This window comes from Pipistrellus kuhlii, unplaced genomic scaffold, assembly GCF_014108245.1.
Source record: "Pipistrellus kuhlii isolate mPipKuh1 unplaced genomic scaffold, mPipKuh1.p scaffold_m20_p_2, whole genome shotgun sequence".
Taxonomy (NCBI): Eukaryota; Metazoa; Chordata; class Mammalia; order Chiroptera; family Vespertilionidae; genus Pipistrellus; species Pipistrellus kuhlii.
Window position 1 is genome coordinate 45,462,590 of NW_023425515.1, and position 26,736 is coordinate 45,489,325.

Below are 26,736 nucleotides of genomic sequence, written 5' to 3' on the forward strand. Positions count from 1 at the left end.
GAAAAAAGGGAGATAGAAGAAGTCAGAGGCTGTAATAGCCAGTGTATTATAAATGTATTAGAACAATTGTGACTTTAAATAAGGTAAACTGCCCTTGATGGCCACAAGTACTGAGGACACAGGAATTCATTCCTATGCTTAAAATAAAAACCAGCTGATTACGTGTTTTCTCATTCTGTTTTCTACATGCTTCCCTCTGTAGTCATGGCTCATATGATGGTGTGATTTTCAATAGTCGGTCTGCTTTCCACTGGCCTTTAAAAACTATATGCCCCCCCTCTCCCCCCAATTCCAAGATCTGATATGCCTTCTGCTATAGGGGTCTGTAAAGTTTAGAATAATTTATCTAAATAATGCACTCAAAAAAATCCCAGTCAGGCTTTAACAAATTAAAATCGTTTCTGAAGAATGTGGAATGTGCAAATAGCAGTGTATCTACATAAACCAATAAAATGTTAGTGGCAACTTAATTTTATTATCTTTTAAAAATTTTCCCAATGTACAAATTAGTATATACATTTGTGTATATTTACACAAACAAATATACATGGTTCTGTCCCCCACCTTAATCCAGGCTCCGCGGAGCCCTGGGTCTTGCTGGTGACCGCTGGGTGTGCGGTGCGCCACCGAGCAGGTCCACTCTGCAGCACCACAGGCCCGGAGCAGCTTGTTCTTTTCCAGGTGCACAATGCGGAAGCCGCTTTGGTGTGTTCATGTATCCAGGTGCTTGTAGAGCCGACGACTTTTCTCTTTCTTATTTCTGTTGCCATGTTTTTTCCAGGGCTTCCCAGCCCCACTCTCAGAGCTCACAGTAGCTGCAGTCACCAGGCCGCTCCCAGGCTTGTAGCCCATCACAGCCTGGACTCCTTTGGTCAAAGCTCTCACATTTTCCTAGCAAATAAGAGAAAATCTTACTTAGGTTACCAGCAGTCTCCTTTGGAGGGTATGTATAGTAAGTACTATTTATGAAAACTCCAAGATAGTGGGACTTCCATCTCTCACTGGTCCTTGCTCCCGGTTACTTACATAAGTTTTTAGCATTCTGTCTTCAGTTTATTCCTACCCACCCCTCAACCTTCCTTAGTTCCATAGCTTCAAATATTATCTATAACTAGATTCATAATACTAGCTTCTTCCTGGAAATCTCTATCTTGATATCAAAATTCAACCTGCCTCAATCTAAATTTAGTTAGAAATGGACTCTCCAGTCTTTGTTTTAGTGAGCGGTATGAAGAATCCACCAGGCTGCCAGACAGGGCACTGTCTTTGTCTTCCTCACCTATCAGAGTCAGCTGGCCACTAAGTCCTGTTGATCCCATATCTAGAATTTTGTTCGTCTACCCCCTCCTCTCCATCTAACCCCCACTGCTTTAACCTAGGTGCTGATTAGCTTTCTCTGGGCCACCTACTACAAGACTCTTCCAATCCAGCATCCACATTTCTTTTTCCTTTAAATTCCTTATTGTTTATAGAATACATGTCTCATTTTTCCCCATTGGCCACCCCCAGCCCCCAGCACATGCCCTCAGCCCCCTAGTGTCTGTGATCATTGGTTATGCTTACATACATATGCACACAAGTCCTTTGGTTGATTTCCTACCCCAGCCCCCACCCTCCCCTGCCTTCCCTCTGAAGACTGATGGAGTGTTTGACAGCATCCACATTCCTACAAGTTTTCTAATCACAATTCTCTTTTCCTGTCCTCACAAATCTCTGATTGCTCCCTGAAGCCTGGTGAGTCACGTTCAGATTCTTGCACAGGGCACATAAGGCCACCTACCACATCAGCTCTTTTAATGATAAACTGCACACTCCTGTATTTTTAAGCCTTTGTTTATGCGACTCCTTCTGCCTGGAAATATGGCCCTCACCACTCCTCCTAACTGGCACATTATTTGTCTCTCAAAGTCCAGCTAAAATATCATTTCCTCTCTACAGTTCTCATCTGCCCACTTTGCTCTCAGTTCTAAGATAACTGTTCTCCAGTCTGGGTTCACAGACTCTTGACTTATACCCCTGTGCTAGACCTAATGTGTCATGTTAATTATTAACTTGGCTGTCTCCCCTTTGCTAGAATGTGATTCCCCTGAAAGCAGTAACTATATTTTGATATCCCAGGTCCTAGTATAATAGCTGGCACATAGTAAGCGCTCAAAAAAGTTTTTGTAAACTTATGATTTAAGTAAAATAAATTAAAAAAAATTTAGGTTTACTTAGTAGAAAAAAATCCAATCCAATATGATGTGCAAGTATAAAGCAGGATTTCATGATCTTAGAATAGACATTATTCTAGAAACTAAAGCTTAATTATAGCTATACTGTAAGTTTTCAGTTTTCTTATTCATGACCTTTAGAAGCGTTTTGTAAAACTTTAACTTAAATGTCCTGTATAACAGTAATAGGTCCAAGAAAGAACTTCTAATCTTCCAGCATATTAGTAATTTTTCTTTTAAACATTGGCAGACTGGGAAATAATTCGAACTAGGAGCCACAACAACCTAAGTTCTAGTCCAGCTTTGCCATTTCAAACCAGGGTCCTTAGGTAGTTCACTTAGCCTCCTTAAGCCTCAACGTCTTCAACAGTAAAACGGGAACAACATATCTGCTTGGTGTGCCTCACCATGATCACTGTGTGAGGCACAAATAAGGCATCACACAAATACAGAAAAAATCATTCTCTGTATACACCCGACCCCTGCACCCCATTTATTTGGTTATTGTAGATACAAGAACATTAATATATATTAGGTACAATTACATGATTTAACTGTTCTGCACATAAATTTCCTCTTTAAAATATAATATACAATTGTACCTCTGAAGGATACTAGCTTATTGGGTGGCCACTTGTAAGTTATATAAATGTCTAATTGCTATGCTACACACTTAAAATTAACATAATATTGTATGTGCCAACTATAATTGAAAAACTTTAAAAAATTTTAAAAATTGTACCTGTGAATATAAACTAGTGATTAAAATATATTGGTTTAGAGAAAAGATAATCTACTAAATGAAAGAAAAATTTGTAGGTCATCTATATATATAAAACTCTAATGTGCAAATAGACTGAATGGAAGAATAACCGAACAACCAGTTGCTATGACATGCGTTGACCAAGATGGGGTGCATGCAGAACATGGTGGGTGTCGGCAGCAGGCAACAGAGCATGGAACATGCAGGCGTTGGCTGCAGCAAGATGGTGGAGCAGGTGAGCAGGGGCACCAGACCAAGGCTGGTCGCTGGTCGCAGTCATCAGGATGAACCTCTGGTGGTCACAAAAAACTTTTTACTCCTGCACATCATGGTCCCACCCGGCATTTAACTCTGCTTATACCAGCCCTGCTTGTACCCAATGCTGGTGCCTGGTGCCAGCCCTGATTACTTGGCATTCTCAGAGGGTGCAAGCAATGGCTGCCAACCCCAATCGTCCCTCAGGGCTTCTCCACTTCCCCCTGCTCCTGAGGAGTGACTGGGGCAGCAATCGCTGCTCACACTCACTGCTGGTGCCGGTCCTAAATACTCCACATTGTAAGCAGCTGCGATCAGGCCAGCGCTATCAGCGAATGGGAGTGGCAGCCATGGGGGCATGGCTGCCAGCAGAGAGGGGACTGTGGACTGTGGTGGGAGGGGCTGGGCAGGGGCATGGAGGATGAGCGGAGACCTGCTGTTTGCTGTGCCCACCGCTGGCTCGCAGCCCACAGTTCCTTTCAAGGTGCACAAATTCGTGCACTGGCCCCCTAGAAAATAGGATAAAGATTCATATCCAGACTATACAAAGAACTCTTACAACTCAACAATAGAGAATCCTCCAGAGAAGAGATATATATGTGTGCCAATGAGCACATGAAAAGATGCCCATACAACTAGTCATTAGGAAAGTACAAATCAAAATCATAAGGTACCAATTCATACATAGTAGGATGGCTAATATAAAACACAGAAAATAAATACTGGCAAGGATGTGGAGAAATTGGAACTCTCATACATGCCAGTGAGACTGTAATATGATGCAGCTTCTGTGGCAAGTTAATGTGGAGTTACCATATGACCCAGCAATCCCACTCCCAGAAATATACCTAAGAGAACAGTAAATATATGTCCACACAAAGCTTTCCCATGAATGCTCACAACAGCATTATTCATAACAAAAAATGAAAGCAACCCTGATGTCCATCAACTGATAAATCAATAAGCAAAATGTGGTCTATCCTTTCAATGAAATATTATTTGGCAATAAAAAGGAATCAAGTACTGATTCATGGATGCACCTTAAAGTCACTATGCCAAGTTAAAGATACCTGTCACAAAGACTGCATAGTGTATGAATTCATTTATACAAAATGTCCAGAATAGGCAAGTCTATACAGAAAGTAAATTAATGGTGGGCAAGGCCTAGTGGGAAAGGGCAATTCGGAATGACTATTAATGGGTATGGAGTTTCTTTTGGAATGATAAAAACGTCCTAAAATTAGATAGTGGTTAAGGTTGTGCAACTCTGTGAATATAAACTACTGAATTGTATATTGTAAAAGGATGAATTTTATGATGTGTGAATTGTATGCCAACAAAGCTGTTATACAAAATGTGTTGGATAAGAAATTAAGAAAAGCTTTAAAACTTACTTGATGGAAAAAAGCTTTGTCAACAACATTTTCAATCTGTTTTGCTTTTTTATTCCGACTTGGCTGTGTTTTCATTTCACCACCATTCCATTTGTTCTCCAGTAGTCGCTGGTGTTGATACTGAAAGGTCAGGGGATCTCTCCCCGGAGGAGGATGGCAGTACAGGAGTTTACCCTATAAAGACAGTATGAATGGTAACAGCGCATCACAAGTGCCATCTGTCAGACAAGGCATCTCAACCAGGCACACTCTGTTGGAGCTTTCTGCTTTTGATTAAGTTAGCTGAGTTGAGTTTTGGTTAACTGCATGGAAGAGTCCTAATAAACTGATGATGATCCTTGGTGTTCTAGAGGCCTAGCCTCCTGCCATAGTCCCCAGACAAGAATAAAATCTTCTTTGTTCCTTTAAAAAAAAAAAAAATCCTCACCAGAGGGTATTTTTTTCATTTATTTTTATTATATTTTAGGGAGGGACGGTGGGAGGGAAATAAACATTGATGTAAGAGACACATCCACTGGTTGCCTCCCGCATGCGTTCCAACCAGGATTTGGGATTGAGCCTGCAACTGAGGTATGTGCCCTTGAATGGAATAGAACCCAGGACCCTTCAGTCTACGGGCCAATGCTCTTTCCACTGAGCCAAACCGGCTAGGACTCTGTGCTCCTTTTTACCTCTCTTGCATACCTATTAAGTATACTTTTCAGTACATTTATATGTCTATACTTATGAGGAATATTTTCCAAAGCAAAAAATAGGACACAATTGGACAGTGACTGTACTAATGGGGTCCTGGGCTGGCTGCAGTTGTTCACTGGGTGTAGATTTCTCTCTTCCATCACAAACACTCTAAAAACTATTATTTTTAATGCATCTTCCCATCCTCCAGTTTTATAAATTGTAAACAAATAATTTATCCATATAAATATTCAGTAACTACTTTCTCCCTGAACTGAAGGCAAGAGAATATGCCTGCTCACTTTTATTTTCCATAATAATCTCATGAGATAGGTACTATTAGTTCCTCCTCCATTGATGAAGAAAATCCAAAACTTAGCATGCCCTCTTTATGAGAATAATAACTTCACAGACTTATGTATTATTAGTGAGATAATAAATGTAAAACATTTGAAAGTATTCCCAGCAGGGTTTAGCTTTGAATAAATGTTAATTATTATTGTTATTATTGTTGTTACTAGGTAAATATAAGGAGAAAGACAAATAAACACTATATTACAGAGAAGATTGCGTTATAGGAGTGAAAAAAACAGGTGTTCAGAGACTTCTGTATCCTTCATATTAAGTTGTCAGTCACTTTACTGATTTATATGATGCTAACTAGGCTCTCCTGGATAAAAACTATAAATCTTGTTATAAAACAATTTCAATGAGAAAATGTCTCCTTTATAACTTAACAGGTAGCCATTTTCTAAAGTCATATCGTGGAGAAAGAAGACATGTTTATTCAAGAGCAACAAGAAGCAGGGTTCCCTTACATTGACATAATCCTTCAGGATGTAGCGTGCAGACCGAGGCTGGTCTGGCTGCCCATGTGCTGTCATGAATCCTCGCATATCTGTGAGGGGAAAAGAATTTTTGCAAAACATAAGATAGAAGACAGAATATCACAACAAAATAACTGTGGTGATTAACTTAGACCTTTCCCTTAATGCACTAGCATCCGTACTCTACTTTGAAAAGTCAATTATCATTGTAGAAAATATTTTGGTCCACATGATAAACACATTTGACAACCTAGGAAAACAGACCATATTGTTTTATCTGATATCCCACGACCACATTGTGACACATGAAACTTCTTTCTACTCCACTTCTCTCATTTCTTGATTTTAAACATTCAAAGAGGCTTCTTGTAGAATGCTATGTTGTCATTATTAGCAAAACCCAAAGCAATAGAACAAGTTTTCCTATGTTATCTCCACACTTTTCCCAGTTTCCCAAAGAGACAATGAAGATCCTTTTAATAATCAACTCAATTAGAAAAGAGGAGTAGAGCACAGCGGTAAGAATATAGGCATTGACAGCCAGGTTGGGTTCAAGACTCAGCTCCCTCACATACTAGCTGTGAATTGGCTCTTTGCGTTTAGAATAGTTAGAATCCTAGAGTTCACACCACACAAAAAGTAGGTTCAGGCAAATTAAAAATCTAAAGGTTTTAAATAAGAAAATATATTACAGGAAAATAGTTTTATCCTTTTGGGATAGAAATGGTCTTCCCCAAGTAAAATGCCAAAAAGGAAAAAAACAACCAACAATCCAGTCTATGAAATTGTTAACTTCTATGTTAAAGAAACCATAAACATTGGGAAAACATTTGTGGCACAAGTAACAAAGAACTCCTACAAATCAAGATAAAAACAAATAATGCAGCCAAAACTGGTTTGGCTCAGCGGATAGAGTGTCAGACTGAAAGGTACCAGGTTCGATTCCGGTCAAGGGCAAGTACATGAGGTTGCAGGCATATCCCCAATAGGGGGCGTGCAGGAGGCAGCTGAGTCGATGTTTCTCTCTCATCGATGTTTCTAACTATCTGTCCCTCTCTCTTTCTCTCTGTGAAAAATCAATAAAAGAAAAACAAAAACAAAACACAAAACAAAACTAATGCATAGAAACAGTGATTTCCGAAAGAAACATAAATGGTTAACAAACATATGGACAGATGCTTAATTTCACTTTTATTTAAGGAAATAAATTAAATCAAGAATTATTTAGCAACATCTTTTAAAATTAACAGCCAGAGACTATTCTTTATGGATCTGCACATGACGACCTTAGAAACTGTACAGGTGTGGTCATCACCCCCTACAAACTGGCATTTTCCTTTCTCTAACTTGCTCAGTGTCGTGGAGAGAGGTCTGATTAGGAAAAATGGGTTCTCATCCAGGCTGTGCCACTGACCAGACGCCACCTTGGGCAAGTGAGTTCATGCTTTGATTTCAGATTACATGTAAAAAAAGGGGAACAAGAGGTGGGGTGATCTTTAAGGTCTCTTCTAGTTCTGAGATTTTGTGACTATACCAGTCTTACCACAAGTGCTTAGTATCCATCCTTGTTCAAGTCTCCCAACTTAGCCCTAGCTGGTTTGGCTCAATGGATAGAGGGTTGGCATATAAACTAAAGGGTCCCAGGTTTGATTCCAGTCAAGGACACATGCCCAGGTTGTGGGCTTGATCCCCACTGTGGGGTGTGCAGGAGGCAGCCAATCAAGGATTCTCTCTCATCGTTGATGTTTCTATCGCTCTCTCCTTCCTTCTTCTCTGAAAGCAATAATTAAAAAAAAAGGTCTCTCAACTTAGTAGGTAAGTTCAAGGTCTGACTTAAGCACTGTCCCTATAAAATCACTTTTGTCTGCCAGGAAATAATAAAATGAATTGTACTCCTTCCCAGACTGGTGATAATTCTTTTAAAGGGAGGTCACACATGCACAGAAATGCTGCTAACATTGCTACCCTTTTAAGTAGACATAGGTTCCCCCAGACAACCTATAAAGTTTGTATTTAAGGTAAATAAATTACAACCAACTGGAGAAATGATAGGCCAAAGTAACCCCCACATGGAACTGAGGTAAAACATGGAGGTGGGAGAGTGTGGACTCACTTTAATGTTGAACGAGGCTTACAGGGGCTGATGGAAGCGGAAGGAAGAGGTTTTGTGTCCCTATTCCCTATCCTAACTGCTCTGTCCCGCTCCAAGGGCTTTCCCTCTGACACTCCCCTCATTACTCTTCTATCCTGCTCTGGTAAGCACATTCATTTTCTTCCCCGTTTTGGGAGGAGTCTCCAAAAAAGCCAACCTAGCCTCAGGTCAGAACTAGTGCCAACACTTGGTTATCAGCAATGCGGTGCATGTCCCATGGGCCTTTCCTTTAGAAGCGTGTAGTAACTGCTGACGGGCCCTGGGGCTCTGAACACTGCCGCATCGAGGCCTCTACATGGAAAGGGCCCGAGACCAGGAGAGCATGGAAGATGTGTCTCCCCAAGGAGTGATTTCTGAGGTGAAGGGAAAGAGATAAAGAACACAAAGCATCTCCTCTAACTTCTAGAAAGCACTTAACACACTGAAGTGAAATACCACTCAGGCGGTGCTCTGCTCTCCCCTGCTACCGGTGGACCTCAAAGTCACCATTCAACCAGATACCTGGAGGCCAGTCATAGGCAAGGCCAACAGAGAAAACAAAAATATCAACTCTGGAAGATGACATGCCAAATGCTAAAGAAAAATTCTGAATTTTGTATATTTGCAGAGGACTACTTCTCTCATTAACTATTTTTTGTTCATGTTTTAAGATAAACCACAACTCGCCGAAATCGGTTTGGCTCAGCGGTAGAGCGTCGGTCTGCTGACTGAAAGGTCCCAGGTTTGATTCCGGTCTAGGGCATGTACCTTGGTTGCGGGTACATCCCTGGTGGGGGGTGTGCAAGAGGCAGCTGGTCAATGTTTCTCTCTCATCGATGTTTCTAGCTCTCTATCTCTCTCCCTTCCTCTCTGTGGAAAATCAATAAAATATATTAAAAAAAAGAAAAGAAAGATAAACCACAACTCACATCCATAAGCTGTCAGTAGTTCTTCTGATGTTGGAGGCCGATGGGGATCTTCATCCTCTCTAGGCTTTATGATGTTAATGCCATAGGTGGCTTCTAAAACGTGTCTTGGAATATTCTGGCAAACGTAAGCTTGTCAAGGAAACCATTCTTTTGAACTGTCCCCTTTCTTCCCCTGGTGTCTGGAACCTGCTTGTGGCAAAAACCTTTTCACCTCTCCAAAAGAGTAGTTATTAATTAATTTTTTCCCTTTTAAACAAAGCCTATGTACCAATGAATCCTTTTAAATAATTATAAAATATCTCTGAAATACATCTTAAAGTTGACAAATTTTTACCTAAACAAACTATCAATTTGTGAGATAATCCAAATTCAAACATAAAGCAGAGTCTTAGTTTCTAATTCTTATGACCATGTAAGGAGAGTTTTTTTCTCTTTTGTCTACCCATATATTTTTCTTAACCCGCATACGACTTTCTATCTTGTACCAGTTACTTATGTACATGCCGCATAGCCCCGACAGACTGATTCCTCAAAGGGCAGGATCCACATCAGACTTATGCCAACATCCTCCACAGAACCCAACCTAATGCGGCTTGCAATACATTTTTTAAGATTCATCCAGGTTGCTATAGAAGATTTAGTATATTCTCTTTTTTTCTTATTTTTCAATTACAGTTTACTTTCAATATTATTTTGTATGAGTTTCAGGTGTACAGCATAGTAGTTAGACAATCATATACTTTGCAAAGTGCTCCCTCAATAATTCCAGTACCCACCTGGCACCATACATAGCTATTGCAATATTAGTGACTATATTCACTAGGCTGTACTTCATGCATTCTTTTGAACAACTATATTCTATTTTAGAAATTACTATATTTTGTTTATCATGGTAAATAAATTTGTACTGATTTCTTATAGAAAGAAAAAAATAAACTGGGGTAAACAAAAAGCTGTGGTCTTAAGTGTAGTCATTAAAAAGTCTTGTCAAGAATCATGCAGGACCTGGCCAGCACTGACCCAAGAACCAGGAGGTCTCAGTTTGATTCCTGGTCAGAATATATGCCTGGGGTTGTGGGCTGGATCCCCAGAGGGAGGCATACAGGAGGTTCTCTCATCATTGATTTTTTTTTTTTTTTTTTTGCTATTTCCCCCTTCCTCTCTGAAAAATAAAAATAAAAAATCATGCAGTATCCACCTCAAGGGCTGTCTTGAAAATTAAATAAGGTATTACTTGATAAGTGTTTAGGAAAGTACATAGTATTCGATAAATGTTAGCCATAATGATTAAATTCTCATAACTGATTGGGAGGTAGCTATTATTACCCTCATTTAAAAGAAAAGGAAAGATTCTGGAAGGTTAGGCAAGTTTTCCAAGGTCACTCAAGTAGTTAAATGGCAGTGTCAGGAGTCCAGCAGGTTTGCAATCGGAGGCTGAGATCCCAGGTTGAGATCCTCCATTTATACCAGGCTCCCTGCTGCAACCAGGACGCGGGGTTCCAATTCTGAAGTCCTGATGCTATCTCACTACATAAACCTGGGCAGAGCACTAGTAAATATTTTAGATTTTTTATTCTCAGATTATCAGTCCTGAATACATCAATGCAAGACAATGTTCAAAATAAACTTGAAACCCCAATTCACAAATAACCAGGGTTTTTACCAAGCAGAAAGGATATCAGTGATATAGGTGGAATGTGATCTCTCATCTGGTCAATTGGGAGGATTCCATTGCAAATCATCTCAGCTTTGGTAGAGACAAAGGATGGCATCACCAGGCCTGGGCAGTCACATAAGCAGAGCCCAGGCTCCACAAAGAGAGTCTGAAAGACAAGTAAGAGGATTTTATCTTGGGCATACAGAAGAGGAGGGGAAGGAAAAGCAGCACATGACTGACACAGAACTTCAGAAAATACCCAGATGGAGGAACTGAGTGAGTAGGGAATACAGAGGCCAATGCTGCAGCAATAAATACCTGAAAATGCTTGGTGTGACCAGGGGTGGCAGACACAGATACTTTCTTGTTGCCCATGATAGTGTTGATTGTTGAACTCTTACCAACATTTGGGTAGCCCACCTAGAAGAGACTCAGAAGTTACTGAATAGTCAAATAGCACACCTATCAAAGAACCAAAGATATGAGATAAATAGTGGCAACACTAGCAGGATTCTGGTTGTTTCCGAAGGTTATCTGAAATACACGTTGCTTGCTGTCAGACATTTTCCCACCGTGGTATGGGTATATTTGTTCACATTCATCTCCAGTGATGAACAGTACATTTTATTTATTTATTTTAAAATATACTTTTATTGATTTCAGAGAGGAAGGGAGAGGGACAGATAGAAAGAAACATCAATGATGAGAGAGAATCATTGATCGGTTGCCTCCTACATCTCCCTACTGGGAATTGAGCCCACAACCCATGCATGTGCCCTTGGCTGAAATTGAACATGGGACTCTTCAGTCTGCAGGCTGATACTCTATCCACTGAGCCAAACCAGCCAGGGCAGTACATTTTGTTTTTATAAGTTTTGCTATCACAGCAGATGCTCCAGTAAAACTTACCTCCTTGTTCCCAGCTCTTCCCTCCCCCATCCCCATCTATAGGCATTTCAGTTCTCATTGGATCTTCCATACTGGGTGAAGCTGAGCACCAGAGTTATTTTCATTATCACAACATACAATTATTGGGCCTGCAATCCAGGCATGTGCTGGGAATCAAACCTCAACCTCCTGGTTCATAGGCTAACACTCAACCACTGAGCCACACCAGCCGGGCCAATTATTTCTAATAACATTAACAAGTTTCCGTCTTGCTGGCCAAAAATTTCAAATGACACAATGAGTTGAGTTGGTTATCAAACTATTAAAACTCTTCAATTACTCGGGTTCTGGATAAAACACTATTCATTCTTTCACCTCTATCTCTTCCCAATAAATAAATCCGAAGTTCATGTTGCCTCAGATCAAGCAGGATCATATAAAGGAAAAAAGCTGTTCTCAAAATGACAAGCAAACTTTTTGCTCAAATTAAGCCACCCTTGTTCTATGCCCTTTCTCAGTCTTTCTCCCAGGCCTCCAAACCAAATCCACTTTCTTACATGGTTTCAAGAATCCTCCGTTAATATGCCTGGAAGGTTAGAAAATACCAATCTCTGTGGAAACCAGTTTGGCTCAGTGAGTAGAGTGTCAGCCTGTGGACTGAAAGGTCCGGGGTTCGATTCCGGTCAAGGGCATGTACCTTGGTTGCGGGCACATCCCCAGTAGGGGTTGTGCAAGAGCAGCTGATCGATGATTCTCTCTCATCGATGTTTCTGACTTAAATGGACACACTTCCACCATTCCAGTCTTTTTAAAAAAAATTTATATTTTATTGATTTTTTTACAGAGAGGAGGAGAGAGGGATAGAGAGTTAGAAACGTCGATGGGAAACATCGACCAGCTGCCTCTTGCACACCCCCTACTGGGGATTGCCTGCAACCAATGTACATGCCCTTGACCGGAATCGAACCTGGGACCTTTCAGTCCGCAGACAGACGCTCTACCACCGAGCCAAACCAGTTTCGGCTACCATTATGGTCTTAACTCTCACCATTCTTCAAACTTCAACCACACTTGATCACATGCCATGCAATGAACACACTTTCCCATTCCTCCTGCCTGTCTGGATGCCCTTCCACTGTCACTTGTCAAAACCTTACATCATACTTTAAGATAACCCTCTTAACAAATTTCAGGTAACTGCTTATTAATTCCAATATTCTTCTGTTTTGTATTTATATCTTGATTACCTAATATATTATTATATGCTTAAATGTTATTTGTTAGAATAAGAGGACTTTTGTTGCTGTCATCCTCCCCCAGCCCAATCAGGTTCCCTCATGATATTCAGTATATTCCCAAAGGGCATTGAACTGCCCCCCTCTATTTGGATTATAAGATGTATGAGGGTGGGACTGTGTCTGCCTTGCCTACACTATCTATACATGGCCAGGGCCTAGCAGGATGCCTGGCATGATCAACAAATGTTTGCAGAATGAGTCAATTACCTATTTTAGGATTTCTACAGGAGGGAGGCTGCTTCACATTTCCATAAACATGAGGGAAGTTGGGCTTTCTGGTACATGTGGAAAATTTACTTTCCTCCACTATTTTGTTTCCTGGATGGAAGATCTTTAAAATAAATACCTTCTCTAACATTGTACATTTCCTTAGCTAAAAGATGTGGCCAACTGGAACCAGGCTGTACCCTCTTCAGGTTTGGGCACTTTTCACAGCTATCTGGGATTCAGGGTAGATGGAGTTAGTAATGCAATCTCCTTTCCCTTATTTGTAGTGTTTATGCAACTAAAGCATTTATCATATTTTCCCTGTCCCCAAGATGATGGGATTCTCCCAAACACACTTCTGAAACACTTAGAATTATAAGTTGTCAAGGATCACAGGATGCCAAAAGCCTACCTTACCTAAAAGCCCATCTTATCTAAAGGTAAGAGCATCAGACTAGAAATCCAAAGACAACCTCAAAAGCCCTCATCCTAGCACCATTTGGTAAGCCACATGATAGGCAGTGCTGAACCGGAAAGAGTGAAGACTACTCTGAACAGGGCCATAACCAATGTAAGCCCTGAGAATATGCACTGTTTTGAGTTGGGCTTTGCCTGTCACTCCCACAATGGCAGGGGCATTCCCTATGATGCCTAATTGGTCTCTAGGATTCCAGTGCAGCTACTATGGATGGAGAATAAAGACCCTCATCTAGTAACAAATTTATGACATTTCATCTTACCAGTCCAACAGTAAGGTGCTGATCTTTCACCTTCTTCCCAGTGTGCAGCTGCTTAAAGATCTCCAGTAGCTCCTGCTTTGATACCAAGTGGCTAAAATTGCGTGTTTGCCTCTTCTGCGGGGTTTTCCTGCCCTGGGCCTTGGCATCCACAGTACAGCTTTCCTGCCAGTCCTGGCCACAGGCATCTTCGTTAGGGTTGCTGTCCTCTTCCGAACATGTCTGCCAATCCTCCTCCTCCTCCTCCTCCTGACAGTCCTCATACTCACTGTCGTCTTCATCACTAGCGACATCTTCACCAAGTGAGAGAGGGCTCCTCTCTAGATGCCGACTCTCACCTTGTGGAATTTCTGCCTCATCGCAACTGGAGTTTTCAGAGTCCGTTCTGTTGGCTTCTTCAGCATCTGCATTTGCTTGTTCCTAATGAAATAACAGGAAATACAGAAATTCAAAACTGTGTAACTGTACTTTTTTACTCCAGTGAAAATACTCAAAGTTGTTTATCTAAGATAAATACAGGACAAGTTATGAAGGAGGCAAGAAAAGGTGAATATGCAATGTTCATGCTATCAACGGCTGTTCCCTTGGTGGAGGGGAGAAGCCGTGCCTTCCTTTATACCTTTCTGCATGACTTGAACTTCGTACAGTAATATGCATTACTTGTAATAGGTATATCTTTAAAGAAGCATGGGTTTAGGAAAGCCCGTGCCAAGCTGAATTATTTGGCCGTACATTATTTTGCAATGGGCTGCAGGATAAAATATAGCATTTTTCATTAACAATAAAACATTCTCTTCTCTACACAAAGGAAGAAGGGTTTAGTTTGTAATTTGAGTTTCATTTTACATTTGCATTTTTTAAAATATATTTTATTGATTTTTTACAGAGAGGAAAGGAGAGAGACAGAGAGCTAGAAATGTCGATGAGAGAGAAACATCGACCAGGATGTGCCCGCAATCAACGTACATGCCCCTGACCGGAATCGAACCTGGGACCCCTCAGTCCGCAGACCAACGCTCTACCGCAGAGCCAAACCGGTTTTGGCTACATTTGCATTTTTAAAGACAGTGGTTTGAATGTTTAAGGAAACTGCTATTCTTTTATAATTGGCATTAGTAAATCAAAACCCCTTGGAGATAGCGCCCAGTGGAAACTGTAGGAACAACAAAAGTCAACTCTGTATATGGAAATTATTCACCAATTAAAGATTTCCTTTGGAGAAAAATAAAATCGTACTATTCATGGATGTATTAATTCTTCTGAATTCTTACTGACAACAAAGCAGAAACAAGGCAATTTATAGTATTACTAATTTGTAGCAAGGGTGAAGTGTTTGAATTTAGAAGTGATGTAAATAAACACTGCATCATTTTTAAATAATCTATAGTGTTAGCATGAGCAGCCATCACAGATGGGGACACTATGAACTCAGTTAAAAATGTATCTTAGATTTTAGGAAAGCGATGTAAACAAAATGTGAGGGAAAATAGGTATAATTTCATGATAATGCCTGGCAACTCAAACAGAAACATGGAATTGGAAGCAATTTCTGTGATAAATGATCAATGTAAAGAAGTCACTGTGTGCTCTTCCGAGACATTTTAAAATATGAAAGCAGCAGACCAGCTGGTGTGGCTCAGTGGCTGCGTTGACCCAGGAGCCAAGAGGTTGCGGCTCAATTCCTGATCAGGGCACATGCCGGGGTTGTGGGCGCAATTCCTGATGGGGGTGTGCAGGAGGCATCTGACTGATGATGTTTTTTCTCATCGATATTTCTCTCTCTATCCCCAGACCAGCCATTGTGGCTCAGGCGTTGAGTGTCGACCTATGAACCAGTCAGGGTACATGCTTAGGTCGTGGCTTAAATCCCAGTGTATGGCATGAAGGAGGCAACCAGTCAATGACTCTCTCTCATCGACTGACACTCTCTCTCTCTCTTTCTCTCTCTCTCTCTCTGTAATTAATAAAAATATATTTTAACAGAAAATAAATGCCAAACTGTTTCTATAAAATTTGGGTTAAAAGATATTAAAATGAGTATTAGTGTGTAACATAGAGCCTTGGGATGGCAGAGACGTCACCTTGTCACCCATTTTTCTATAGGTCCTCCTACTATCATAGCAGTTAGGTAAAAATAAACAAACCCAAAAAATTTCCATAAATCTCCCTGGACCCAACCTGGAAAAGTCCCGAAGGTTACCTTAGAGTCACCAATTAGTGGGATGGCTTCAGCCAAAGCTGACCAGAAAATAACCTTCACATTTTCTTTTTCAAAGTATGTGGCCCAGGCGCTCCGCTGCTCAGAAGTCAACAAGTCTGCCTTATTTATCAGAATAACATTCTCCTTATCGTCATCTATTTCTTTCACATAACATTCCTAGGCAAGACAAGAATAATTAGGAAGGCCTCTTCCAATAAGGAAAAATTAGGCTAATTATATTGAACCTCCTCCCCCCACTCCCGCCAGCTATGACTAAAAGTTTTCACTCCCCTCAATTTAAATCATTCCTAATTTAAATATTTTTAATAATGGCACATTCTACTGACCCTCTCAGTAAACTTTGAAAAGAAGTGAGGTCACATAAAGAAATACTCTCAACCTAAGAAATTGGAAGGGGTAAAAAATGCTTTCCTACTCAGTTGTAAAACAGGTCTTTTTGTCCTTGATAGTGCTGAATTGTTCCTATTAAACAAGTTAAAAAAAAACACACAAAACCTGCATAACTGGATTTGTTGGCCAGCTGGGACTATTTTTACTATAGTTCTTAGTAGGAAAATTTCACTTGTGTTTTATTAATTCAAAGCCTATATTGCATTATTTCATGTGATTCTCACACATTATTAGCCCCTGCAGTGGCTTACAAACTTAGTCTATTGGTAAACCACCACAGGGGTAATAACTAAAGTGGGGGAAGAAAAAACTTAATGGGATGGATAAAAAGTAAAATAACCAGAAATATGTCAAAGAAAGTAAAATGCTACTTTGACTGGTGTTTCAAAAAATGAGAAACACTGGCAAATGTCTACTAACGAAGTGGCTTCTAAACGAAAAGCTAGAAAGTTCACGCCAGTGTTTGTGCCATCCTGCAGATAGAAACAACTATTTGAGAAGAGAAAGCATCTGTCACAAACAGTCACATTATGAAAGCTCCTAAACCTTGGAAAAGAGGCCTAACTAAACAAAGCTAGAGGAGAGTACAGAACGCTTGTCTACAGTATGTCTATCAGTGATGCTGTCCTTCCACTGCTCCTCCCAGATGTTACATTGGAATCTTATGACACTTTACTTACCAAATCCTCACATCTAAACAGGAGCGGGTTTCGAGCATCTACTATCTGGACCACGATATCGCTGAAAACAAAGGTGAGATACTCCAATCATTGTGAAGTGAAAAGAAATACTGACCATATAGTAAGAGAAGCAAACATTTTCCATATATTAGGCATTTGACATATTTAACTTTTTAAGGTATAATTATTCTCTGTTTATATATTAGGAAACTAAACCTTAGAACAATTAAGTAACTTGTCCAAGGTTGCCACCTACCAACTGATGGAACCAGAATGGGAACTAAGGTAGTATGGACCAGGGGCCATGCTAATAAATATAATACTGCCTGCTCTTATACAAACAGCTCTGATGCTGTTTAATTGATAACATTTAACTGTACCTTCTAGTAACTTCTCCTGGAATGATAAAGCGAGGTCCACCATATATTTAGTACTTAATCTAAACCGTGTTAAGGCCTCAAAAAAACCCTAATATATTTACCACTTGCTGACAGCTGCCCTATCAGAGCCTACATCTAGCAAATAATCATCCAAATACTACAAGAATGAGTTTAGATGGCAAGAATCCAAAACAGCAAAGTATCAACTTAAGTTGCCACCCTGAAGCAGCAATGATGAGTCCAACTTCTTCAATCACATATAAGATGTATAAAAAACTCTGCCTTGGCCAGGTGGCTCCGTTTGGTTGAAGCATCATCCCGTGCACTGGAAGGCTGGGGTTCAATTCCTGGTCAGGGCATATACCTGGTTGCGAGTTCGATCCCTAGTCGGAGTGAATATAGGAGGCAATTGATCAAGTCTCTCCACCTCCCTTCCCCTTCTTCTATCTCCAAAATCAATAATAATAATAATAATAATAATAATAATAAAAATCTTCAGGTGAGAATTAAAAAAGAAAAGAAAACTGCAGTTGATAGCAAGCCCCTCAAAATGTGGTAGGGACTACAGCTGCCCAGCATTGCAAGCAGCACAAATATTTCACTTTACTGGGAGTCTCCTCCCTTCCTTCAGCTTCTGTGTTTAGAAAAGATGTTTTTAAGGACCAGCTGTGACTGCCACTGGAAAGGAATAAGTTGCAGATGTACCACCTACTCCCTTACAGCAGTCTCCAAATCCGTATCTGGTCAGCCTTTGCTGAAGTAACTCTTATGCAACCATGGCGAACACCAAGGAATGCATGAAACCCAGTTACCATGGAGGGCAGGGTTTTTGACAATCAATGTACAATTCCTTTAAAACAGTTCAATTTCCAGCATAATTGTGTGACTCAAAGGAACTCACGGACTTGCTAATTTATGATAGATTGTTTTTAAATTCTCAAATTAAGCAGGCCCTAATATTTTCTTCTTTAAGGTAGTATCTACCACTTTAAAAACTGTATTTAAGAGTAAATGCAAGAATGACTGCCAAAAAGCCTAACGAACTAAAATTAACAAAGTCTGCAGACTTTATGTCTACCTACCAAACATGTAGAAAGAAGACCAAATAATCAGCTTAGAAGCACCAGTAAGGAAAGACAAGTTTAAGACGGCTTGCTCTGTGTGTTGAATGAGGATGCAGAGAAAAGTGCAACTGTGAACCAGGAAGGGTTTACACAATACAACGAAGGCGCCTATGTTACTGGAATGCAGTGTTCTGCCCTCGTAATTTCCTGCATTTCAATGACATGTCATACATCAAATCTTTTCTGATAACTACTTTTAAAATTAAAGAGGCAGATGGCTTAGCTGCCCGTTACCTAATGGAAGGGGACATCAGATGTATAGAACACACTAGTAAATATTTCCTGTTAAAAGATGTGGCCATAGTCACTTTATTGATAACACTTCTATGTCACTCAGATCCACACCTCATGTAAAACACACTATTTTCGTGGAGGTAGAAGTATGTTCTTATAAAAAGAGAAGTATCACATAATAAAAACAGTGGTAACACAAGTAACACTGTAATCCAATTGAAGCTAACTAAAGTTTCAATAAGCACAGGCTCACACAGGGGAAACCAACCGCTTACTTAAGGGAATAAAAAGCATGTAAAGGGCCGTCCTGTTAAACATGGGAGAACACGTATGGTTACTTTTGTTCCCTGTCAAAACCTACAAAAAGGAAAGGCTGGGGACTCATTAGGACGAAAGGACAGCAATTAAGATATGTCAAGCCTGTAAGAGGCAAGCCTGTGCCTGCTCCGAAGCCCTGAGAGGGGACTAGAAGCATTGGATCTAGCTCTCAAAGCAAGGGTGAGGCGAGACAGAAACCAATCTGAACAGGGAGTTCTTAAGTCATTCCCAGTTCCGTTCTACCAGGCAATTATGCCCCACCCTGTTAAAAAGTTTAATCCAATTCCTGTTTTGTTTTGTTTTTCCATAACAATGCAAATGCTCTAATATTCTTTTCCAAGAACCAGGCATCCTGTTTCCTAATGTTCTTACTGGATATATTTTATAGATTTCAAAAAACAAAACTAAACAAAAGCCTGAAGGCTCATTTTGTTAAAAAAAAAAAAAATCATTTCAAATATAAATGTCATTTATGGAGTCCTTGTAAGTAATTCAGGAAAACAAAAACCTTTTAACTATACCAACAATTTTCAATCTTTTTCATCTCATGGCACACATAAACTAATTACTAAAATTCTGTGACACACCAAAACATTTTTTTTTTGGCAATCTGAAAAAAAAACAAAAAAGGTATAATTTTGAGTCATTCACATGGGACATCTATTGTGTTGGATGCAGTAATTTTTTTTTATTTGACAATCTAAGTGAAAAGAGGTCAGTGCCCCTGATCCAAAAGTCAGGTACTGCATGTTTTGTTGTTTGGGTTTTTTTTAAATATATTTTATTGATTTTTCTTACAGAGAGGGAGAGGGATAGAGAGCTAAGAAACATTGATGAGAGAGAAACATCGACCAGCTGCCTCTTGCGCACCCCTTACCGGGGATGTGCCCACAACCATTGTACATGTCCTTGACTGGAATCGAACCTGGGACCTTTCAGTCTGCAGACCGACGCTCTACCGCTGAGCCAAACCGGTTTCGGCCAGGTTGCGGGCACATCCCCGGTAGGGGGTGTGCAAGAGGCAGCTGGTCGATGTTTCTCTCTCATCGACGTTTCTAGCTCTCTATCTCTCTCCCTTCCTCTCTGTAAAAAATCAATAAAATATATTAAAATTCTTGCAGCACACTGGTTGAAAAAAACTACACTATATTAAAGAGGTAAGAATGGAGAAAGTCGATTCATCAATTTCTAACAATCAAGACATGAAAAAGACGGAAAATATCCCATTCTTAATTTATTAAAATTTTTCTCTTTTCAAATCCCAATTGAAACAGATCATTCCCCTATCCAATCATTCCTTATCAACTGCTCCTTCCTCGCCTATGACTTGACCCACCACCTTTCTATCTGCAACATAAGAGGAATCACACTGGTTTGAGCGACTGCATTTCATTTATCTGTGTGCTCTGTTGCCGGGTGCTTTGCTTGGCCTCCCCCATGATATACTGGCTCTTTCAGGCAGATACCTATCCCTTTTCACACCCATATTTCTCGTATTACCAGTAGAAATTCAATCTATAGTGGCTGAAGTAACTACAGTTGTAACTCATTTTACAGAAAATGCTCACCATTCTCACAGCTTATTGTGTTCATCTAATAACAAAAAACATTATGTATTTTTAAAAATACAGTATTATACTTTTAGTTTTTATAATAATAATAATAATAATAATAATAATTCTCAACAGCCCTTTGTATGGCTTAATCGGGCCCCCATCCCCATCCCTGGGCCTATAAACAAGCGTTAACACCCAAATCTAATATAACACCACCACAACACCGGTACCCCTTTCCCCAAAACTTACCTTCTCTCAATCACCCTCCAGAGTTGGCGCCAAAAGTCCAAATTTCTTTCAAATGGAGTTAATATCAGCTTTTGTTCCTCTTCTAGCCTGGCTTTAAAATGATAAGTTTATACCTTTGCCAGATTATATAAAGGTTTTGAGTAACATAAACACTCGAATTCACTGCATTAAAAAAAATAAGTACACAAGTATTAACTGTCAAATTATTTTATACTAGAGGCCCGATGCAAGAAATCCGTTCAAGGGGCTCGGCCCTCGCAGCCCTGATTTCGTCAGGAAGGCTGTTTAGCACATTACGCTTTTATTATTATAGAAGATACTTTCTGCTGAATCAATAAGAAAATCAAATTCAAGTTTTATATTTAATCTGTTTAAACCCTGGAAGTTTATCTATTACACAAAGTGACATTTCTCCAAGGCATTTCTTTCTGGAGGAATGCCGAGAGCGGTGATCAACTCCAGGGTGACTAATGATGAAGGGTATAAACAAGAGAAACAGCCAGGAGTGGAGCAGAGTAACCAACTCAGCATTAACCAACTCCTCATCTTTGTGCAAGGATTCATGTGTGACCAGCAATTTGCACTTAAAAGAAATTTACCAGTTTTCTTTCAAAAGAGTCAAGTTTTCAAAATGCGAACAGCGATGCAAGCACATCAAAATGCCTGTCTCAGAATCCAAGGCAAATCTTCAGATAATCTTAACACTCACCGGACAAGCTGACGTCTCCATTCTAGAAAGTTATCTTTTTCTGCCTGTTTGAGTTCTTCGGAGCTGGTGTTTTTGTCCCACTTTGGTCTGAAACAACCACAGAGGGGAAAAACTCCATATGAGTTACCAAAATAAAATAGGGGATTTGTATTTAATAATGGCAACTGAGAAAAGAGAGCAGAGAAAGAATGGACATATAAACATTTTATACTCAGTGGCCATGTTGTGCCTCATGATGTCCTGCATTCTTGTTCAACTCACCTCCTTGGTATACACAAGAACTGTTTGTTTTCTTCATGGAGTTTCTTAATTCTCTGGCTCTCCTCAGAAGACAGCAGTCCAGTTTTTGCCTCAGGAAGCACAAACTTAATATTAAGCTTCTCTGTTTATAGAACAGAAAAGAACTGTTACTTAAGAGGCAATAATACAGAGAGTAAATACTGGTCATTACTTCAAAACTAAAAATATGAGCATCTAAAACAGAATTTAAGCTTTTAAAATTTAGATTCCTCTAGCTTTGGCTAAATCATAATTTCCAAATGAAGTTTCCTACAAAAAAGGAAAATATTTTTATTAATTTTATAAAACTCCATATGCTAAACGTATTAAGAGTAGGAAGACTGTGAAGATTTACTACAATCAGTGCCTTCATATTATTATATATAGGCAGTGGTCGCCAACCTTTCGGACTTTCCGGACCAGCAGTGGTGCACAGACCACTGGTTGCCGACAGCTGATAAAGGGAGAATAATAGTAAGCCAATGGGAATGGGTGGGGCAGCAAAGATTCAGCAGTCTCACTCCAGTTAGAAGTGAACTTCTACACTATAATGTATATAAGACATGCACGATGAACACCTGGGATTAGTGACCTATGTAAATTCAAATAAATGTCATGTCCATGTGTGAATCAGAGACCTCTGTTCTAGTGCTCTGTTTTCCCTTCAGCCGCCCCTCAGTTGCTCCAGGCATCTCGAATTCACCACACACGGCTACCTAGTCTCCATAGAAGTCAGCTAAGCTTCTTACCAAAATGTCAAGGGAAGGTCCTATTGAAAGGTAACGAGATATCTTCAGCAACATTCCTACTGATCTCTAAGCAAAGACTGCAGTCTGTTACCCTCCTCAGACCACCAATACCTTGCTTGGGCTGCACAGTCTAGTAACCAAGAGTACAGTCAAACCCAAGCACCATTCGCAGTCGAAACACACACACCTCAAGCTATATATTTAATAATTCTTTTAATTTCTCCTTCCAATGGTGAGCTCCCACCCAATGTCCAACCACTGTAAATACCTCTCGCCCCTCGAGTCTTCTTTCCCTATTTGGCTAAAGCCATGTGGTACATACGTTCGACCACTCCGCTTGAACATCAAAATTACTTCACTGCACCCACTCCCAAGTCTTCATCCTTAGCTAAAGCCAACTTTTCTTTCTCCTTCTCATTTCAGTAGTGATGCTATGAGTGCTGCTGCAAGTAAGCATACAACAATGCAGCACCTGTCTCTGAACTGTGTTTACTACCAACACTTTTGACACCAAATATGCGGGTTTTTCCCACACCAACAACCAATTTCTCCAAACACCAACTGGATGTCGTACAATTCCATTATATTCTGTCAGACTCCAGAGATAGAAGTGCCAAATCTCTAAATGGTTTTTTTTGAGGTTTCATCACATAGGCACGATTGATTAGTGGCCACTGGTGATTAACTCAATTGTCAGCACCTCCATCTTTCCTGACCCCACATATCTGCTAGACTTCTTTCATGGCACCTAACATAAAATATACAGAACCAAAATTTGTCTTATTCAACACTGTTGCCAGTACAATGCCTAAGAGAGGCTGAGACTAAACAAAACCATTCTGAACAAATGAATGAATTTGCCAAACAACTTAATAACATTTACAATAATAAAAGAGCAACAAGAATAATAGTTCATAATGCTATCTCTGTGCCATGTACTTTTCTGAGTGCTCAGAAACACATATTAAAAAACTAGGGAGAGAAATGACTAAAACAAATTACATGCACAGAAAAATTCACTATTATGTCCTGACAAGTAATTTAAAATACAATTCAAATTGCCTAAATTAACAGGAGCAGGCCTAGAATTGTGCTTCTAATAATGATATCAGAAAACTTTCTGGAAAACCCTAGTACTGTCCATCATAATGTTGACTGCTTTTTTTCCCTAGGAAAGATTGAGTTTCTTGAATTTAATATGATACTGTATAACCTGAAGTGTTTTTTCAGAGCTGAATTTTAAAATAGTGGCACAACCTCCCCCACCCACATCCCTACACACAAAACAACAACAAACTGTGGTACATTCTGTAGCTCACAACTTGAGTATAACTGGACCCCACAATGCTCCTGGGATATCTGCCTTGGATTAAAGACAGCTCATTTATGAATTTAGTAGGGTCTGCATAAACAGTTCCAGGTAGATATGTTTGTATCTGGTCAGCAAGGATGGAAATGTGACCAGTGTCATATGCACTCAGCAATAAACAACTTACCAGCTACAAACTCTGTTCCTGCAAGTTCTGCAGTTGCAAGAAAGTCATCAAGGGAGCTCTGTTCAGTCACTGACTGAAGATTAAGACGACCCCAGTCATAGCCATCATTGAGTTCACTTGTGTGCAACTATGAATAAAACAGGGTAAAAATGCAGTTACTCTCCTCTGCTCTTGACATCCAAACAAACTCTAACCCCACAAGGAACTAGCATTTCCAAGTCTTGAGCACCATCAGCATCAAAACCGATAACAGCTAATATTCAAATGAGCATTTTTTTTACCTCATGATAGGCACTTTCCATTCATGATTTTATTTCATTTTCAAAATCTGTTAATGTAGCTCTATATTCTGTGACAAGGAATCAGGCTTAAATAGATAAAAATAAATTGCTTAGCCCAGCCAACTTGACTCAGTGGTTTAGTCAAACCTATGAACCAGGAGGTCCTGGGTTTGATTCCTGATGGGGGCATATGCCCGGGTTGCATTGCAGCCCGATGATCCCAAGTGGGGGCAATCAATGACTCTCTCTCATTACAGAGGTTTCTATCTCTCTCCCTCTCCCTCTTCCTTCCTCTCTGAAATTGGGGGGAAAAAAATCTTTAAAGAAAATCGCCTATAGTTGCAACTTATAAGTGATAGAGACAGAATTTGAACATAGACCCTCTGGTCCTAGCAGCCACAGTTAGTCAAAATTTTTTAATGGAGACCCACAGTAAGGTTTACACAGTGACTCAAATGCTATGATACACAGTGATACCATCTGGGTAAAATGGAAACAAGAGAATGCTAAAACAAAGTTACCTTCCTACATGTCATATACTCTATATTTTCAATTCTTTTTTGTTGGTTTAAAAAACACACACCACAAAACCTCTGGTTACCATCTACTTAACTGATTTCCAGACACAACCCAGAGTGAGATAAACATCATCCTAGCTACATGCTCAGTACAGGTACAAATAAATGAAAACACTGAAGAATAAAAGATTTGCCCAAGGTCACTGAATAGGTAAAAATCAGAGTAAGGATTACTATCCAGTTCTTTAGAATTTATATTCAATCTTCCCATCACTTCCTAAAGGCTACATTAACAACAAGCTGCTTCAAAACCAATTGAAAATGTCAGCATCTAATGTCCAGAGTGACTCTGACCTGATGAATACTAATGAGCCATAATGCTGCTTACACTGCAAATTATATAGACAGAAACCAGATGGTGTGAGAGTGGCACATGGACAGTTAGCAACAGGGACATCTTTGACTTTAGCACAAATTCTTACTGTGAACTTAGTAAGTCTCAAATACCTGGGGTTATAAATAGTCAAAGTAACAATCACAAGTCAAACATCCATTTTTCAAAGGTCCTAAAACTATGACTGTTCCTAGGTCTAAGGAACTACTAGGCCGGCCACATTCTGAAGATGAACTGTTCATCTCCGAGCGACAGTACTAGGAAATAATAAGGATGAAGCAGGAATGAGAGATATATGTTTTATTTCTAGTAGCAACCAGCCACTTTTGGAGGGTCGGTTCTTTGAACAAATTAATACTAAGAGAAATAGAGTTTGTATTTTTCCTGCTCATTACTTCCAAAGTTCCCATGGCTTATAAGGCAAAGACTATTATTCTGACATTAAGACCCTTCAAAAATCTTACTCTAGCTTTATTAGACTAGAACTACTTTTGTGTGTGCTCTGTCCCTCCTAGAAGGAGGACCGGCGTATCAGCATGGCTGAACTTTACAGTCATCCTTGAAAACTCTACTTAGACCCTAATTGATTTGGCTCAGTGGATAGAGCCTAGGTCTGCGGACTGAAGGGTCCCAGGTTCGATTCCGGTCAAGGGCATGTACCTTGGTTGCAGGCACATCCCCAGTAGGGACAGGTGTGCAGGAGGCAGCTGATTGATGTTTCTCTCTCATAAAGGTTTCTAACTCTCTATACCTCTCCCTTCCTCTCTGTAAAAAAAAAAAAAAAAAAAAAAAAAAAAAGAAATAATATATATATATATATATATATATATATATATATATATTTTAAAGGGAGAACGAAGCAGTTGGCCATATGGTCATTTTAAAAAAAGAAAGAAAAGAAAACCCTACTTAGACGTCACTTCTAGGCAAGTTTCGTGACCTTTGGCCCAAGGATTCGCAGCATTCACACTCGCGTAACCAGACAGAAAGGCTGAGAGAGAGGACAAGACCTGGCTTACCCAAGAGTCAGTGTGACGGTGCCGACGGCTCCCCTGAGTCTGATGCCGGATAAGTGCCCGGCCGAGGGACCCAGAACCCGGCGCTTTCCTCCGGCCCATGGCTACACGGCCTCGAACCGAACTCCTGGCCCTCGCACACGTTTTCCGGTATTCAAGCACTAGATC

General features: G+C 40.0%; 1 protein-coding gene across 6 annotated transcripts; it reads right to left on the minus strand.

The window, feature by feature from the left end:
* Positions 1-455: 455 nt before the first annotated feature.
* On the minus strand, positions 456-26,736 carry LSG1 (large 60S subunit nuclear export GTPase 1). 6 transcript variants are annotated; one of them, XM_036443970.2, is made up of 14 exons: positions 26,572-26,733; positions 24,360-24,486; positions 22,097-22,217; positions 21,836-21,922; positions 21,127-21,213; positions 17,266-17,326; positions 16,175-16,351; positions 13,978-14,394; positions 11,163-11,264; positions 10,867-11,010; positions 9,188-9,311; positions 6,119-6,198; positions 4,626-4,799; positions 456-891 (listed from the first exon to the last, which is right to left on the minus strand). In XM_036443970.2, the coding sequence occupies exons 1-14, from the start codon at positions 26,668-26,670 to the stop codon at positions 712-714; spliced, it is 1,980 nt and encodes a 659-aa protein (XP_036299863.1). In that variant the 5' UTR covers positions 26,671-26,733; the 3' UTR covers positions 456-711. The 6 variants fall into 6 exon arrangements, with proteins under 6 accessions (XP_036299863.1, XP_036299864.1, XP_045439813.1 ...); XM_036443971.2 differs by lacking the exon at positions 26,572-26,733 and adding an exon at positions 24,641-24,752; XM_045583857.1 differs by lacking the exon at positions 11,163-11,264 and having other exon boundaries at positions 26,572-26,736.